This window comes from Lonchura striata, chromosome 3 (assembly GCF_046129695.1).
Source record: "Lonchura striata isolate bLonStr1 chromosome 3, bLonStr1.mat, whole genome shotgun sequence".
Taxonomy (NCBI): domain Eukaryota; kingdom Metazoa; phylum Chordata; class Aves; order Passeriformes; family Estrildidae; genus Lonchura; species Lonchura striata.
In genome coordinates this window covers 19,611,755-19,626,408 of record NC_134605.1, presented here as the reverse complement: position 1 = coordinate 19,626,408, position 14,654 = coordinate 19,611,755, and the positions used below count along the sequence as shown (strand labels likewise).

Genomic DNA, 14,654 nt, shown 5'->3' with positions numbered 1-14,654 from the left:
CTTATTACTTTAAAAAGCTTTAACAGAAAAACCATTAAGGAACAAGAGATCAATTATTTACAAGTTGCTTCACAAATCAATCATCCAGTATCAAAGCTAAAGTTGTTATTTTTAGCAGTATTAACTACACAATAATTAAAATTTATTACAAAGTCACAACCTCTCATTAAGTTGCTGTCAATTGAAGGAAAAATTCCTCAAAAGCAATTTGTTTTCTTTAAAGTGATTGTAAAAAGATTCCCATCAATTAAAGAGACATCTGGTAATATGGAAAAGGTGATAAATTATCTCTTTTTCTCAGTGCTAGCACTTTGTAGACCAAAGGTAGTGCAGAAGAGAAATTCTAATGGTTTTATCTTGTCCAGAAGAGGAGAACAAACAGCCCTTTGTGGGGCCACACACACCCAATCGTGCAGAGACAAGCCTTGCATTCCAATCTAACCAAGATTTCCAGCAAATTCTGTAAGTATTTGGGCAATCACAAGAAATAGAGAAGTCCTTTGCATGTTTTATTGCAGCAAAAACCACCAGAAAATAAAACACGAAGCTAAAACAGCTTGCTGACACAAATACGGCTTCCAGTGACACAATGCACATTTGTATCACCTTCTGACAGTGTCAGGCTTCAAAAACCATGCCAGGCTTTAGCCCAACAATAATAAGCTGGGAGCAGCCTCAGCAATTTCACAAATAGACTTATTAAAAATGGGGGCCAGCAAAATGCCACTTCCAGAAGTCTGTACCCCTTCATCCAGAAATCCAAATGATACTTTCAAAGGACAATACCTGAAAACAATCAGAGGAGGGCAACAGAGCAGGAAAGTGCCTCTTAGGAAATAGTTTTTAAGAAAAATCACACACACACAAAAATATATATATTATCCTCCAGCAAAATACAACCCACACACAAATAAACAGGGAGCTTTGATTACGTTTGGGATTGAAAGAGGTTAATCTGCAGTTCACTCAAGTTTCCGCAGTTTGCATTGCCAATAGTTTTAGAAACAAGGAATTGTTCAGTAACTCAGTTTCATTTTTTAAAAGTTTAGTTTGCTGGTAAAAGTAGCATACTAAGTAACCAATCAAGTAACCAAGGCATCTGTTAATTTTTGGAAGTGGTTTAGGTCATTCTCCATGCAATGCCCATTACCAGCTTCACACCCGGGGTCACTTTTGGTGCTCCACCCTCTGGAAGAGTTAACGGATATAACAGTGACTGAGGCACATGGCAATCAATTTGTTGCTCTAATAAAGTACATTTCACCTGCTGACCCACAAAGCACTCTGAAATATATAATTTCATTCAGATAGAATAAAACCCCCCAAAATAAAGTAGAGAGTTAAAGGCATTGTCTCTAATGTGCCTCTTTTCCATACAGCCAATTTCTGTCTCAATTCAGGGACATTCCAGTCCAACTTCTCCATGCAGAAAAGCTCTGCACCCAAGGTAAGCAGTGCTTCACACCCATTGAGGTCCCCCAGCTGGCTGGAGCTCAGTAATTTCAATTACACTTTGTCACTCACTCTGCAATGACAGTGCAGCTCGAAGCACTGACCCTGATCCAGCATTTTCTTACAGCTGCCCTTACCTGTCCAGACAAACACCTTCCCCTGTAAATCAGTGGAAAGAAATGGAAGCACACAGCTTCACACAGCATTCATCTATTACATAATCATTTACCTAAGCACATCAGCAAATGCACAGTCCCAATGTTATTGGAAGCACAGTAGCTCTGCAAGGAAAACCTGAACACGGATTCCCAGCATTTGACCTGCAGTGAAACTCCCTCAGTCATGGCAAAAGCCCACTGTACAACAGAACAGGAGGTGCTGTGTTAATGGAAGCCAAGTTTCTAAATAGTCAGCATTTTAACTTCTAATTCTTGAGCATTCTTTAATTTTAAGGCAATGGGAGTAATACTGCTGAATCCAAGCTTCCCGAATATTCCAGAAGTTTCCATATTCAGTTCAGCCTGACATATAACAAAAATCACTTCTTAGACAAACACCTGCCATTAATCACCCATTTTGCAAGGTGACCACAGAGAGAACTGCCTGTAGCAAGTCAAGCACCAACCCTGAAAATCCCCTGGAGTACATTTTAATGATCCCTTGCTTTAAAGCCGTTACAATTATTGCTGGATTTTTTTCAGTGTAACTGGGATCCAGATTTTCTGATCTCTGATTAGCTGATCAAATCCTTCAAAGATAAAGACTCCTTCTACACCTTATTCATCTTTCTCTATTGATGGATAAGACAACCAGCTACATATGCTACACTGCTAGTCATACTTAAATAAATATCCTTAAAGAAACTTGCTGTTAAAAACATTAATTGTTACTGTGCATTCAGCTGTTGCCACCAATTGCAAATGGCCTGGCATCTTCACTCAGAAGTTGATTTTAGAACACATTCCTGCTTAACAGATACCTCTTTGCCTTGGTTAGTCATTGAGAAGGTCATTACTTTGGGAGTGAGCCACAATTTCTGAATTAAGGTATTCAACATTTTGTAATATCATTTCTAATTCTTGCTTTTTACCCTTAATTAATGATAAAACAAAAATTAACTATCCAAGCTATTAGTTCTTCAGAAATCTTGATTTTCTAATAATATGGTAACACTGAATACATTGCCCTTAGACAGTTGGATAACTAAACCAATGACTACCAAATTAAAACAGCTTTCCCTACTGTGCAACTGGGGCGCTGAGGCCACCAGAACAATATTTTCTTTTCCCCAGTCTGAGAAAGTTCAGTTTGTAGAATTCCAAGTTGTGTGTCACAGCAAATTTTCACCTCTAATGAAGTGACCTTGTTGACATGTAGGATGAACTCGGGCAGATGGGAAAAGCCTGCCCTATCAATACCTTGCAGTCTGAAAAGCTGTAATTTTTTAGAGCAGTCAAATAGAAAACAACCTCTGTCTCCTCATCAAATACCTTCACACCTTCAGTAAAAACACACAGAGTGGAATTAAACCTGCATCCTAATGTTGTTTTAACATGGGCTTTTGTTTCTTTCATACTCTGAGTAAACACCTTGAAAACAGAACATCCTTGAACCTTCTGCTCAAAATCAATACTGAAGCTCTGCAGCTTGGGTTCTTCTCTGATAAACAAACCTACTGTGACAGGTGAAAAGGAGTTGTGATCTAACCTTTATTATGCTGTTTAAGTGCCTTGCAAAGTTCTAAATTACGGCCAGAGATGTCTATCTGCGGTACACAGCAAAATGCTTCCCTCCAGTGCCTGACCTTTCCACTTCCCCAATGGAAACACAGGAAAGCAGCAACATGTCCTCCACTAAAAGCAGCACACAAGGTGAATTAGTGTAGTTCAACCCTTCATCAGGTTTATCCTTTTAACACAGGCAATGGTAAGTTATAAAACTGCTGCTGCTGTTTGAACATCTTTCCAAATGTGGAGAAATCTACTCATCACCTTTTTTACTCATGCTTACATGAGATAATTTAGAAAGACAGCTTCTCCCACAAGAGTGGTTAGATCTGCTCACAGGCATAGAAAAAAAATGCAGAACAATGGCTAACAGACTACTATTACATTTCTTAAATTCTTAAGGAAATGCCATTTAGAAGTAAGTGGTCCTCACTTCTCTCATCTCTCTTGTGACACTGAAGCATTCAGCTAACAAGGCTGGCTTTCATTTGACTTTACAACTGATAGAAAGCATTAATGTGAATTATAAATTATTTTCATTATTTTTTTCATTTTAACAAAAGATAGTGACTCGTATTTAACTCTTATAAAACCCTGTTTAGTTGGGGAAGGCGACAGATGAAGGCCAAGCATTTCCAAATTGCTTGCATTTGATAGATGAGAAAGCCTGAGCTGTTGAGACTAAAGGGACTCACAAGGACTTTGAGGAAGTGATTTCCTTACCATGAGTGGCACACACTATTTAATTTATTGCACAGAAAGGAAGTGCTGCTCAACACAGGAGCAGGGTCTAGGACTGGAGGTCCCAAATCAACAAGGAGGTACTGTGGTATGTTCCCCAGCAGAGCTACAACACAGAGGGCCATGTTCTATTGCTCCCCTCTGCTCACAGTCTCTGGCACAGCCTGTCTGAAGAGTGAGAGAACAACTGGGGAAGTCCAGCCATCAGATTTCTTCCCTCTCCTGCTCTTCCAGTATGGCAGCTCCCATCTTCGTGCATTACACCATCTGTTTAATCACTGTGCTCTCAAAGCAAGCAAGCAAAGAAAACAGATGAAACTTCAGGGATAGCTTCTAGCTCATAATCAAAAGGATGATTATTCATTAGAATCCAGGCAAGTTGCTTGGGGCTGCCAAAACAGGCATTGTTTGGTATTATGAAATTTATTTTTTAAAGATAGGAGACAGAATTCTCATTCAATATCTTGTCTTTAACTCTGGAACCTTGTTTGTTTATTTTGAGGAGGATAAAATAAGGATGTTGAGTTTAAGCTACTATATGAGAAAACAACTAAGCTCAGAGGCCCCACGCCCTTCAAGGTAAAGGTAAACAAAGCTACTTCAGTGAGCTTTAATATTAACAATTTCTGTAAGATTTAACCTCTGAAGGCACACCCAGGGGATTATTTCTTGCAACACCTCTGAATTAGTACATGTAATTGTGAGAAAAATGAGATATTACAAAAGCATTGGTATCAACACATCCTTTACAGAATTGCATCTAAATGACTTGAAATTAATCAGAAAACCAAGGACAGAAATATTAAAAAAATCAATCCTCTCTTTACCAAAATTTACCAAAGAGGTTAAACTATACTTGGGTTTAACTTCATCCATGCAAAGATCCTGACTGAATCATGCTATTTTCTCTAGCACAATTTTAAATTAACAATTTCTTATCTCTGATTAATTAGCTGGACTTTGTTCTTGGCAAGAGTCACAGCAGTAAAACCTCTTAGCTTTAAATGAGAGCCACAGAACTTTAAATATGTTCACCCAAGCATAGGTGTGTAAGATATGTACTGTGATACAACAGACTATCATTGAGGAGAAGAATAACATCAAAAATACTTCAGTTATTGTCAATCTGATGATGTTTTTAACAGAATCTCACAGAAGAGTTGTGTAGGAAATCCCACATGGTAACATCTATTCCGTAACCCATGCAGCAAGCCAACTTCATGAAGAACACGCTGGGACCCAGCTGGTCCCAGCAATTGTTAGTAATGGTTAAGGTGCAAGGGACACAAGTTTGGCACAGGGGGAACACAATGCACCTTGGGCTACTGATTTAACCACACTGAGCTTTAGTTTCTTTCTGACAACAGGGCAAAACCCTTCTCCCAACTCCTCAAAACCATACAAAATGCCTTATTTAGTGAAGCATTCTCAGAGCCTCCTAGATGAAGTGCTGGAGAAGCATAGGTTATTGTAGTATTTGGCAATGGATATAGTTAGCCCATGCTTGGTAAGGATAGCTTAAATGTAGCCAAGGGGCTGCCAGGCTCACAGGGTCTTGCTGATACTTCTTTACCATACATTGTATTTTTATGTACAGAGCCATATGTGTTAGCTATCACTGGCATGGTAAAAAACTACACAAAATACAAGAAGCAGGTAGGCTAGAAAGAAATCAAAACTACCAAATAACTTACTAATCCATTGAAGATTTTGTTGTTCAAGTAGGAGTTTTCCATGCTTAAAAAGTTCAAATTAAAAAACCCTCTAAACACAACATGTGCATGGAGATACACAAGCATTTTTTGATAAAGGACATTGTCTCTATACTACAGAGGGAAAATAATTACATATGTGTGTTAATCCAGTAGTCTTTTCCTACAAAAAGGTCAAACACAATCAAGCGCAAGCAAGGACAATCAAGCACAATCAAGGACACACTTCCCTCCAGCTGTCCTTTTAATATACCTGTCTCCTTACCAAGGAGAAACTATCATTAGGAGTAAGAAAGAAACCATTTTACAACCTATTTGTTTTTCATTGTCTCTGCCTTTTCTGGATAAACTTGTTGGAGTACATTAGTTGCAGGTACACAGCAAGCCATTAGAGCATACTAACATCTGATGCACACTGAGATTAATTTTTCTTCTTCAGTTTGGGGAACAGACTGCTGGATGTTGTATGCAAGTCTTCACTGAATTAAGGAATGAACAAACAAGATTTCTAAAATCAACAAACCCAATCAAATGTGCCTCTCCACAGTCTGTATAAATACATACCCACTCTATAAACAAACACACTGTCCTACAGCGAGACAATCATTTGCCTCTTTAGAGAAGGCTCATTAAAGGGAAATAATTTTGCAATGACAAAGCACAAGTGTAGTCCTATTGAGAAGAGGAAGCTGCAAAATGCTAGGAACACCTGGTCCATTTTTTGTACTGACAGAGCATGAGCTGGAATCTGATCCTTATAAAAAGGCTGTGGTTTTCCTTCTGCAGAGCCCAGTGGACTCTGGAAGCAAGTTTGGTTTGCATTTAGTGTCTTAATGCTGCATAAATTCCTACAGGTATGTGTTGTAACACTTGATAAGTTTATGTTGCCAAATTGAGTCTCAAAATCTAAATCTCATCTAGAACAGTGAGAACTAGTCACCGTAAATAAAATTCTAAACCCCCTGTTTGTATACAAATAACTTGATAGTCATCCCTACAAATCCATAAATCTCTCCTTTGCAGTAAGATTGAGAAATAATTTTCAGTCTGTGTTACTTCCAAACCTCACTTAATTCTTCTACTGTTTCACTTGTGATATGTAGCTCATTCTTCAACTCACACACAATAATCACTTCCACTGAGACACTGACTAAATCTTAAAGAGGAAAATAACTAATAGGAAATTGAATCCCACTTGAACTAAATGAAAGTACAGAAGCTCACAAATCTTCATGGGATACCTGCAGTTTATCTGAAGGCATATAAATAATAATACTAGGGTGACATCATATCATAGCAGTATCTTTTTAAGGACTATTCAGCCATCTGGATTTAACCAGGATGATCCACATTCTTCTCCAGCATTAGAGAGAGGGATACAATAAACATTCAGGTCTGCAAGGTTTTTTTGTCAAAATTTGTGACAGCTTTAAAAACATTTTTCCTCCACATAGAAAGTCTGAGAAAACAGTTCTTGGTGTGTTGCTCCTTTTTCCAGGCCTAAGGTGTCAAGATCTCAAACTCCATGTAATGATTTACTAAATAAGAAATACCTCTGATATCTTGTTCAAAAGACACATAAGCTGGATCAATTCTATGAGATCAAGGCATATCCTCAAACCACTGTAAGAATAAATGTAAAGAGAAAACTTTTCTCAGTCTAGTGTGAGCCCATCTACTTCTTTATTCTTTCCCCTGGTAAGTAGCTATCTTTTTCTAAGAGAATTTCCCCCCCGCCCTTTTCCTTTTTTGTGGAATTTTAAGTGATACAAGTATTTTTTCTTCTTGAGTTTTACACGAAAAATAACTTATCACCTACTTATTTCTTGCAAGCCTACACTCATTTATACTCTATGTTTTGTTAATAAAGTGATAATCGGAAACAAAGTATTATTTACTATCTTTTATTATCTGCCTCATTCTTCTTTGTCTGAGGGATCGTAAATTAAAGTCGACAACCATTTTATAATCCTGCAGTTTATTATCACCATTTGCTAATATGCTCAGTGCCTTAGCCTTGCTCCATTTCTTTAGTAATAATTACAAAAATAAAACCACATTAACACAATATGCAGATATTTCTTGTTTTAGAACTTACATACTTACTGTCCTCATTCATCTCCCACTTCCCCTGCCATCCTTCATGAAAGCTTAATCTATATTTTCCATTAAGAAGTTGTCTCAACCAGAGTTCACGCTTGCACAGGGAGGCTTATTTCTTTTTTGATTTTTATTTGGAATGGTGGTCATATCTCCACAACTTATCTCTTCATCTGAAATTTTTATCAAGCAGCTACATATTTTCCTGGTCCTGAAATCTTAAAATCACAGAAGCAGAAAATCACTTACTTGATTAAGAATCACAAGATTTAAAAGAGGAGCAGGCAGCCTGCTTGCATAACCATGGTCAGGAGCAGTCAGGACTCTAATCCTTCCCATTTAAAACTGCATTTATGGTTAGAAGCAGATCACTCTGACATTTGATCAGACCTGGACTCAGTTTGCATACAGTTGTTTTGGGTCCAGCTGCTACTGGTCCTGCCTCCTTAAATACAAAGGATTAACTTTGTATTAGTGGTTCTCTCTCTTCCTTGTAGGATTTGACTCTGAACAATGCCCCAGCTGTGGTCTCAGATCAGGGACAACAATTACTGCCTGCCAAAGTCCCTGGACTACACAGCATTGCAGGAAGCTGAGACAATGCTTCTCTGGAGGAAGGAAAAGACCAGCACTGCAGTAAGGTAACAGGAGAGGTGAATTCTGAAGTGTCCCAATTGCTGATGGTTCTTAAAACATCCCTGATGGATGTCAAACTCAATGTTGTATCCTAGAAGCCCCACAGTACAGAAAACTCTGGGTTTGACTCAAGCGTCTCAAGGCACAGAATTCATGGCTGGTTTGACCCATTTCAGAGTTATCAGAGAGGCAAACGACTCTTGAGCATGACAAAAAAACACATCCACACAGCTAAAAGAGCAACTTCCCTGGTCTACAAACTCCTTCCTTCTAACCACAGACTGGGTTGTCTCACCTGCCTCCTTAGGAAATACTGCCACAGCTGCAAGATCTCCAGTGCCTCATGTTTCATTACAATAGACTGCAGCACATTTGCTGGTATAATATATTATGAAGGGTCATGAATAATTAAAAATTAATCACACTTGTCAAAATAAATAAATGCAGTCAGTGATGCAGAATGCTTGAATTTTTTATAGCATCTTTTTGCTTATTCATGAATTAAAAGAGGTCTTGTAATCCACAATGGATTACCTACTCATTGCAGAATGTACAGGCCCAATTCAGATCCCAATAGTGGAGGTTTTCCTGTCAGTCTTTAGCACATCAGTGGAACTTTAACCTTACATCTTTGACCCTGCAGAACGTTACATAAGCTAGGCTTTGAAATGTGAATAACTCCAGCAGATCTTCAGAGACCTAGCTGGCAGATACACCAGTGATTCTCTCACTCACTGACCTACTTATAAGATGGGGGGGAAACAGAGAAGAGTGAAGCATTTTAGCACAAATTTAAAAAATCAAAACCTTGATAGACTCCCTAATCTACATTTCTACAGTCAAACAGGCCTGCAGTTATTCTTACAAAATAGTCAATATTTTTGCATGGTTTGATAGCATTCCCAAGGCTTGAACAGAAGAGCAAATAATAGTAAATGTTTAAATAGCAACTTTTCTCTGACTCTCTAAATGAGTCTAAAGCTGTTAATGCATTTCTATCTTTTTTCAAGCCTGGGCTGGGAGGCAAGCCAGGAACTCACCACCACACCAACCCTATCAGGCCAAAGGGCCATTAACTTTCAATATTTGGCTCTGAGAAGAGACAGCTGGAAATAGGAAATGAAAAAGAATATATGAACAGGGAGAGCAAACAGTTGTCCCTCATCACCCCTGGACTTCTGAGACCAGTCACATGAGGATTTTCTGGGCCAGAAAAGGTTCTATAGAGAATTTGGTAGCTGCAACTATTTCTCTTCTCTGCACATATCCTGTCAATTTGCACAACCACAGAAGATGCCAGCACCAACAATACCCTGGGAAGAAAGTTCCACAGTTTCACTGTTGGTTAAATACTGAGGGATCTCCTTTTGTTTTGCCTGACATCTAATAATTTTGTTTGATGCTGTTCAATACTGTATTAGAAGAAATATCAAATATTCCTTCTGTACTCAACCTTTCAGTGCTTTACCTTGGGAGTTTATAAACCTTTATACATATTTTATAAATTTCTGATTTCTATACAACCCTGCATGTATTCCTTTAGATGCTTCTTGCAGGCAGAGTAGCACTAGTCAATCTAAGTGTTCCTAGAAGACAACCATAACATACTTTATCATCTTTGTTTCCATTCTTTTAAAAACTTTCCCAGCTGTACTAGAAGATTTTCAATGCATGGAATCTAGAACAGAAGACCAAGTTCTAAATACAGCTGCCCCACACATTTATACTACATCATATTGTTCCTATTTTCTACTCCCTTCCTAGTAAGCCCCCCAAACCACAGTTATTTTGTGACTGCTACTGAGGTGATGCTTTCACAGCTCTATTCTTACACTTAAATCAGCTTAAATGACAGTAACCAGCTCAGAATCTGTCTGCATATATGCCAAGCACTGATTGTGTCTCCTACCACCTCAATTCAAATAACCTGCACTAAATTTCACCTGCCACTATTAGCTGGTTAAGCATCCCTTTTCAATTCCTTGCAAACCAGACCTTCAATCTTTTACCCTGAATAATTTAATATCAAACTCTGCCACCTCACCATCTATTACTATCCAGAAGATCAATGATTTGTGTGACACTACTGCTGAACATGCCAAGTGAGTGGATTGCTCAGCTGTCACTGCAACCAGATGCTGAGACACTAGGAGTTAGCTCTTTCTCTAGGAGGCTTAATCCATGCTGACTTCTGATTTCTTGATACTGAGCTGTATCATGCTGCTGGGACAGTAGCAAAAATACAGAAATTCTTCCAATGTGTCTCTTTGGGAGATCTACCAATGATTTTCTACTCAACGTTTTACAGAAACTCATGTGAAGCCTAGTGAATCATACCAGAGGCATTTGTCTCTATCAATGTCTTGCCATGACTTGATAACCAAGTGACAAGGATGAGCTAAACCATCCCAAAATCTAGTTAAGCTATCTGTTCATCTCTGTGCATTACTGTCTGCAAAGGAGATGAAATGAGATTGAGATAATTGCACGTACAATTTGCAGGAAACAGTGGGGGTTGGAACTACTGTGCTTAATTATTTCAGATTGAAACAGACCACACAACTATCTGTGCCAAACAGCTGCAATTAAAGTGATTTAAAATAGAGAGATGCTAGCTCCAAGTGTTGATTTTCAAATGAGTCTTTATACATGCAAAAGTTACAGTCATCGATGAGTTGCAGACCTACAGCTCTACTAAGAAAAAATTACTACTATGTCCAACATGCCTGGCAATTTTAAAAATCAAGCCCACACATACACAAGCAAATAAACCACACAAAATAATCCACCCTAATGTCCCACAAATCTAAATCCAATCAATCAATTTGACATTGGTTACCTGCCCCTCAGAATAGAAGAAAACAGCAAAACACAAGTTTCAGCCTAAATTGCCTATATTCCAGATGAGAACCCCCAACCTTTGGGCTTAGAAATAGAATTTTAACCCAATAGACACCTGGAAATCATCAACCAATACCACCTTTGGCTTTGGGCCGCAGGGCCAGCCAACAGTCTTCCCTTCTCCTGATTTGATAGATACATAGAGTTAGACAAAGGTGCAACTTTACTAGAAAGGATCCAAAAGGATCATACATTAACAACACGTAGCACCATGGGGTCCTGGCCAGACTCTTTACCTGGAACAATACATTTACTTCCTTTGGGCTTTCCCCTCTACTCCAGGAAAATGACAGCTATCCTTCTCAATTCCAAACAAGGTTTAACTCCTAAATTTCAGGGGCAGCCAGTTTGCACTAGAATTTAAGAAGAACAAAACAGAAATTCTGATTTACCTCAAACTTTCCCTGAACTGTACCTTGGTAGGAAGCAATTCAGTCTGCGTGTGGATGTTTATTGATGTGGAAATTAGAAGGTATTTGCATGCAGCACAAATGTGGTCCATCTGCTTTACACACAACACAGATCACACCAAGAAGACTTGGTCTGCTGATGAATCAATGGGCCTTAAAAGTTAATTTATAATGGCTATCTGGGGAAAAGTACTATACTATTGGTATGGATGAGAAAACAGACTATGAATGAAAGCAGCAGAGAAAATTTCCTCAATATTTGCCTGAACATAAGAACTGTCATGAGCAGTCCGACCGTAGCTCTGCAAAGTCAAATTCTGTCTCCAATGTTGGCTCCTAAGAAAAGAATTCTTTCATTTGCAGCCTTTTGTGTAAGAGGTTTCTTGACTCTAAACAGACTGTTGAATTAAACATCCAGTGATAAATGTATTCTGCAAGAATTCATCTGATCTTTCTTTAAACTTACACACACTTCTGGCCCCACAACATTAATTCATGTATTTTATTAGCACCATTTCAGGTACTACATGCAAAATGTCTTAGCTTGCTTGTTCTAAACCTGGAACACACCAACTTCACAGCTGCTTTCCAATGCTCATCAATCTATTTTTTAAAGACCTCTAACACCTGTCAGTGGAGACTGAATAGAGAATCTTCGTTTAGTTTTTCCTACTATGGGAACTGTTCCATATCCCTTGAAATTTTTGTTGTCCTTCCTAACATTTCTTCATTTTCCTGGATAAAATTTGTAGCTCTAATTTTCTCATTTTCATTTTTGTGGATCCATTCTCATCAACACCACCTTCCAGAGAGAAGTTCCAAGCAGGTGTCACTAACAGCTGAAAGAATGTTAAGAATTTTTCTGTTTCCCAGGATTAGAAGAGCACAAATATATATAAAAATCTTTTCAGAACTTGAAATCTTAATGAAATATGCTGCTGCTCACAGATATGATCATGAGCAGGAAAAGTAATTCCAACAAACCACATTTTTTTCCCAAGAAAAAAAAAATGCCTGTTGTACTCCCCTGTTTTGAGACCTCCTAGCTCTTTTTAGAGACAGGATCTTTTTTCCTATATTAAGGACAAAGGCTATCTTTGTTTTCTTACCAAACAGAGAACCTAAGCCCTGGATGGAAGGATTTTACCTAAAATGGTCTGCAAACACACAAGTGGTAAATGGGACCTAGAGCAAAGATAAGGCCAGACTCTTCCAAACACTGAATGACCTTAAACATGAGCACCATAGTACAGTTTTCATCCAAATATTAGCCATGGCATGGGCCAGCCCAGTTCAAATTTTACATATTTGATATTTTGCTTCTGAAATGTATGATGGAGTCTGCCTTTAGGTGAAAACAGATCTCTGCTGTGCAGAATGAATCCCTTTTGCTTGTCAATTTGTTTTCACTTTCTGTCAAAGCAAAGGGATTATAGCTGTCTTTAGCACTTCAGGGGAGCACATTTGTTTGGGCAAATTTTTGTTTTTTTCTGTTATGGTTATCTTAGTGGGTGGAAGCAAGGGTGTTTTTAGTTTAAAACTAACCAGTACTGATGGCATTACAGAGCTGTATTCATCTTACCTTTGGGTGTGCTCTCAGAGTGATCTGTCCCTGGCCCATTTGGGAGGTTTAGCTGGGAGATTTCTTCCGCATTCAGTCTGACCCAGGCGTTATTGGGGGTTTCCTGAGCTTTTGAGGTAAAGGAATATTCCAGCTCACAAGGAGATTCAAAGTTGCAGTCAAATACTGGAAAAAGAAAATGGACACAAAACACACCAGGTTAATTAAATCCAGTGTCTTCTGTGCTTGAAGGTAGCTACACATACATGTGCATGCACATTCATTTTATACTTCAGTAAGTTAGGGCTTGATTTTTTCCATAATAAGGTAAAAATAAATAGGGAATTCCATAAACAGGCAAAAATGGGTCCCACATGGAGGTTCATTATGGAGGCAGCAGCAAATCAAAAGGAATGCCCAAGAGCCAGTAATTCCCCTTCAGGACAGGTCAAAGAACAGCTCAGGCTAAAGTGAAGAAAGACATCTTCTGAATTGAAAGGAAAATAGCTTAGTCAATGGATGAAATGGGACAGAAAGCAAATCATCTTCCAGATGATGCTTCAATTGATGCTTCAAATGATGATGCTTCAAATTCAACCAGGACCATTAGTGGGCGAAGAGTCCTAACACGATTCACACCTATGTTCCATCTCAGTGAGCACAGGTCTCTACAAAGAGAGTAATCTATCCTGGGCATTTGGAATGTGCTGGAAGCCATAAGGACTGTCCCCCAGGAGGTGACATTCTGACCTCCAGGGTTTGAAACTCTTTCCTGAGACAACAGAAGCAGCAAAAACCTGTCCACTACTGCAGAACTTCAGCCTCCAGCAAAGCCAGCAGTTGCCTCTGATAAAGATTTCTCTTTTTGAGATGTTTCTCTGGAAAAAAACATTACCCATTACAACTGTGATTCACTTCCCAGTGTCCAGTTTACCATCACACCATAGGTCAAGTTGCTTAACACAACATGCAGTGACAACCTGTTAGGATTTTACTTTTAATTGCCAAGATCATTCAATTTTCTGGAACACCCAGTATACATTTGCTTTTGTTACCACAGTCACCACTCAACACAATATTCAGTAAGAGAAAGACAGTTTTATATCTAACTCAGTGTTTCTAAAGAAGCTAGATCCATTTGAAAAAGCCAAGGGAAAAAATACAGCTGCTCCTTGGACTAGTCTGCACTTTGTCTTGCCATACTATGCAGGTAAAACAAATAGTCTGAACCAACGTTAGTGAAATTAACTGATTTTTTTTAAACTTCAATTACATTCTCTGTTAAACACCTAATTTCTTCTTTGTGGGCACAGATTTATGTAGTTCAGCCTATTCTCCTGGTGATAAAATATTTTCTAATCTGAAGGTTAATACTGTTGCCCTCTTGCTATACTTTTCCCAGCTAATTTCCCTT

At 38.5% G+C, this 14,654-nt stretch overlaps 1 protein-coding gene across 1 annotated transcript in view; it reads right to left on the bottom strand.

Annotated features, from left to right (window-relative positions):
- The window catches only part of ALK (ALK receptor tyrosine kinase), a 306,102-nt gene that overhangs the window by 200,326 nt on the left and 91,122 nt on the right, over positions 1-14,654 (bottom strand). Inside the window, exon 3 of the mRNA XM_077781748.1 lies at positions 13,262-13,426. Coding sequence (XP_077637874.1) covers positions 13,262-13,426 — 165 coding nt within the window. The remainder of the gene's footprint in view (positions 1-13,261; positions 13,427-14,654) is intronic.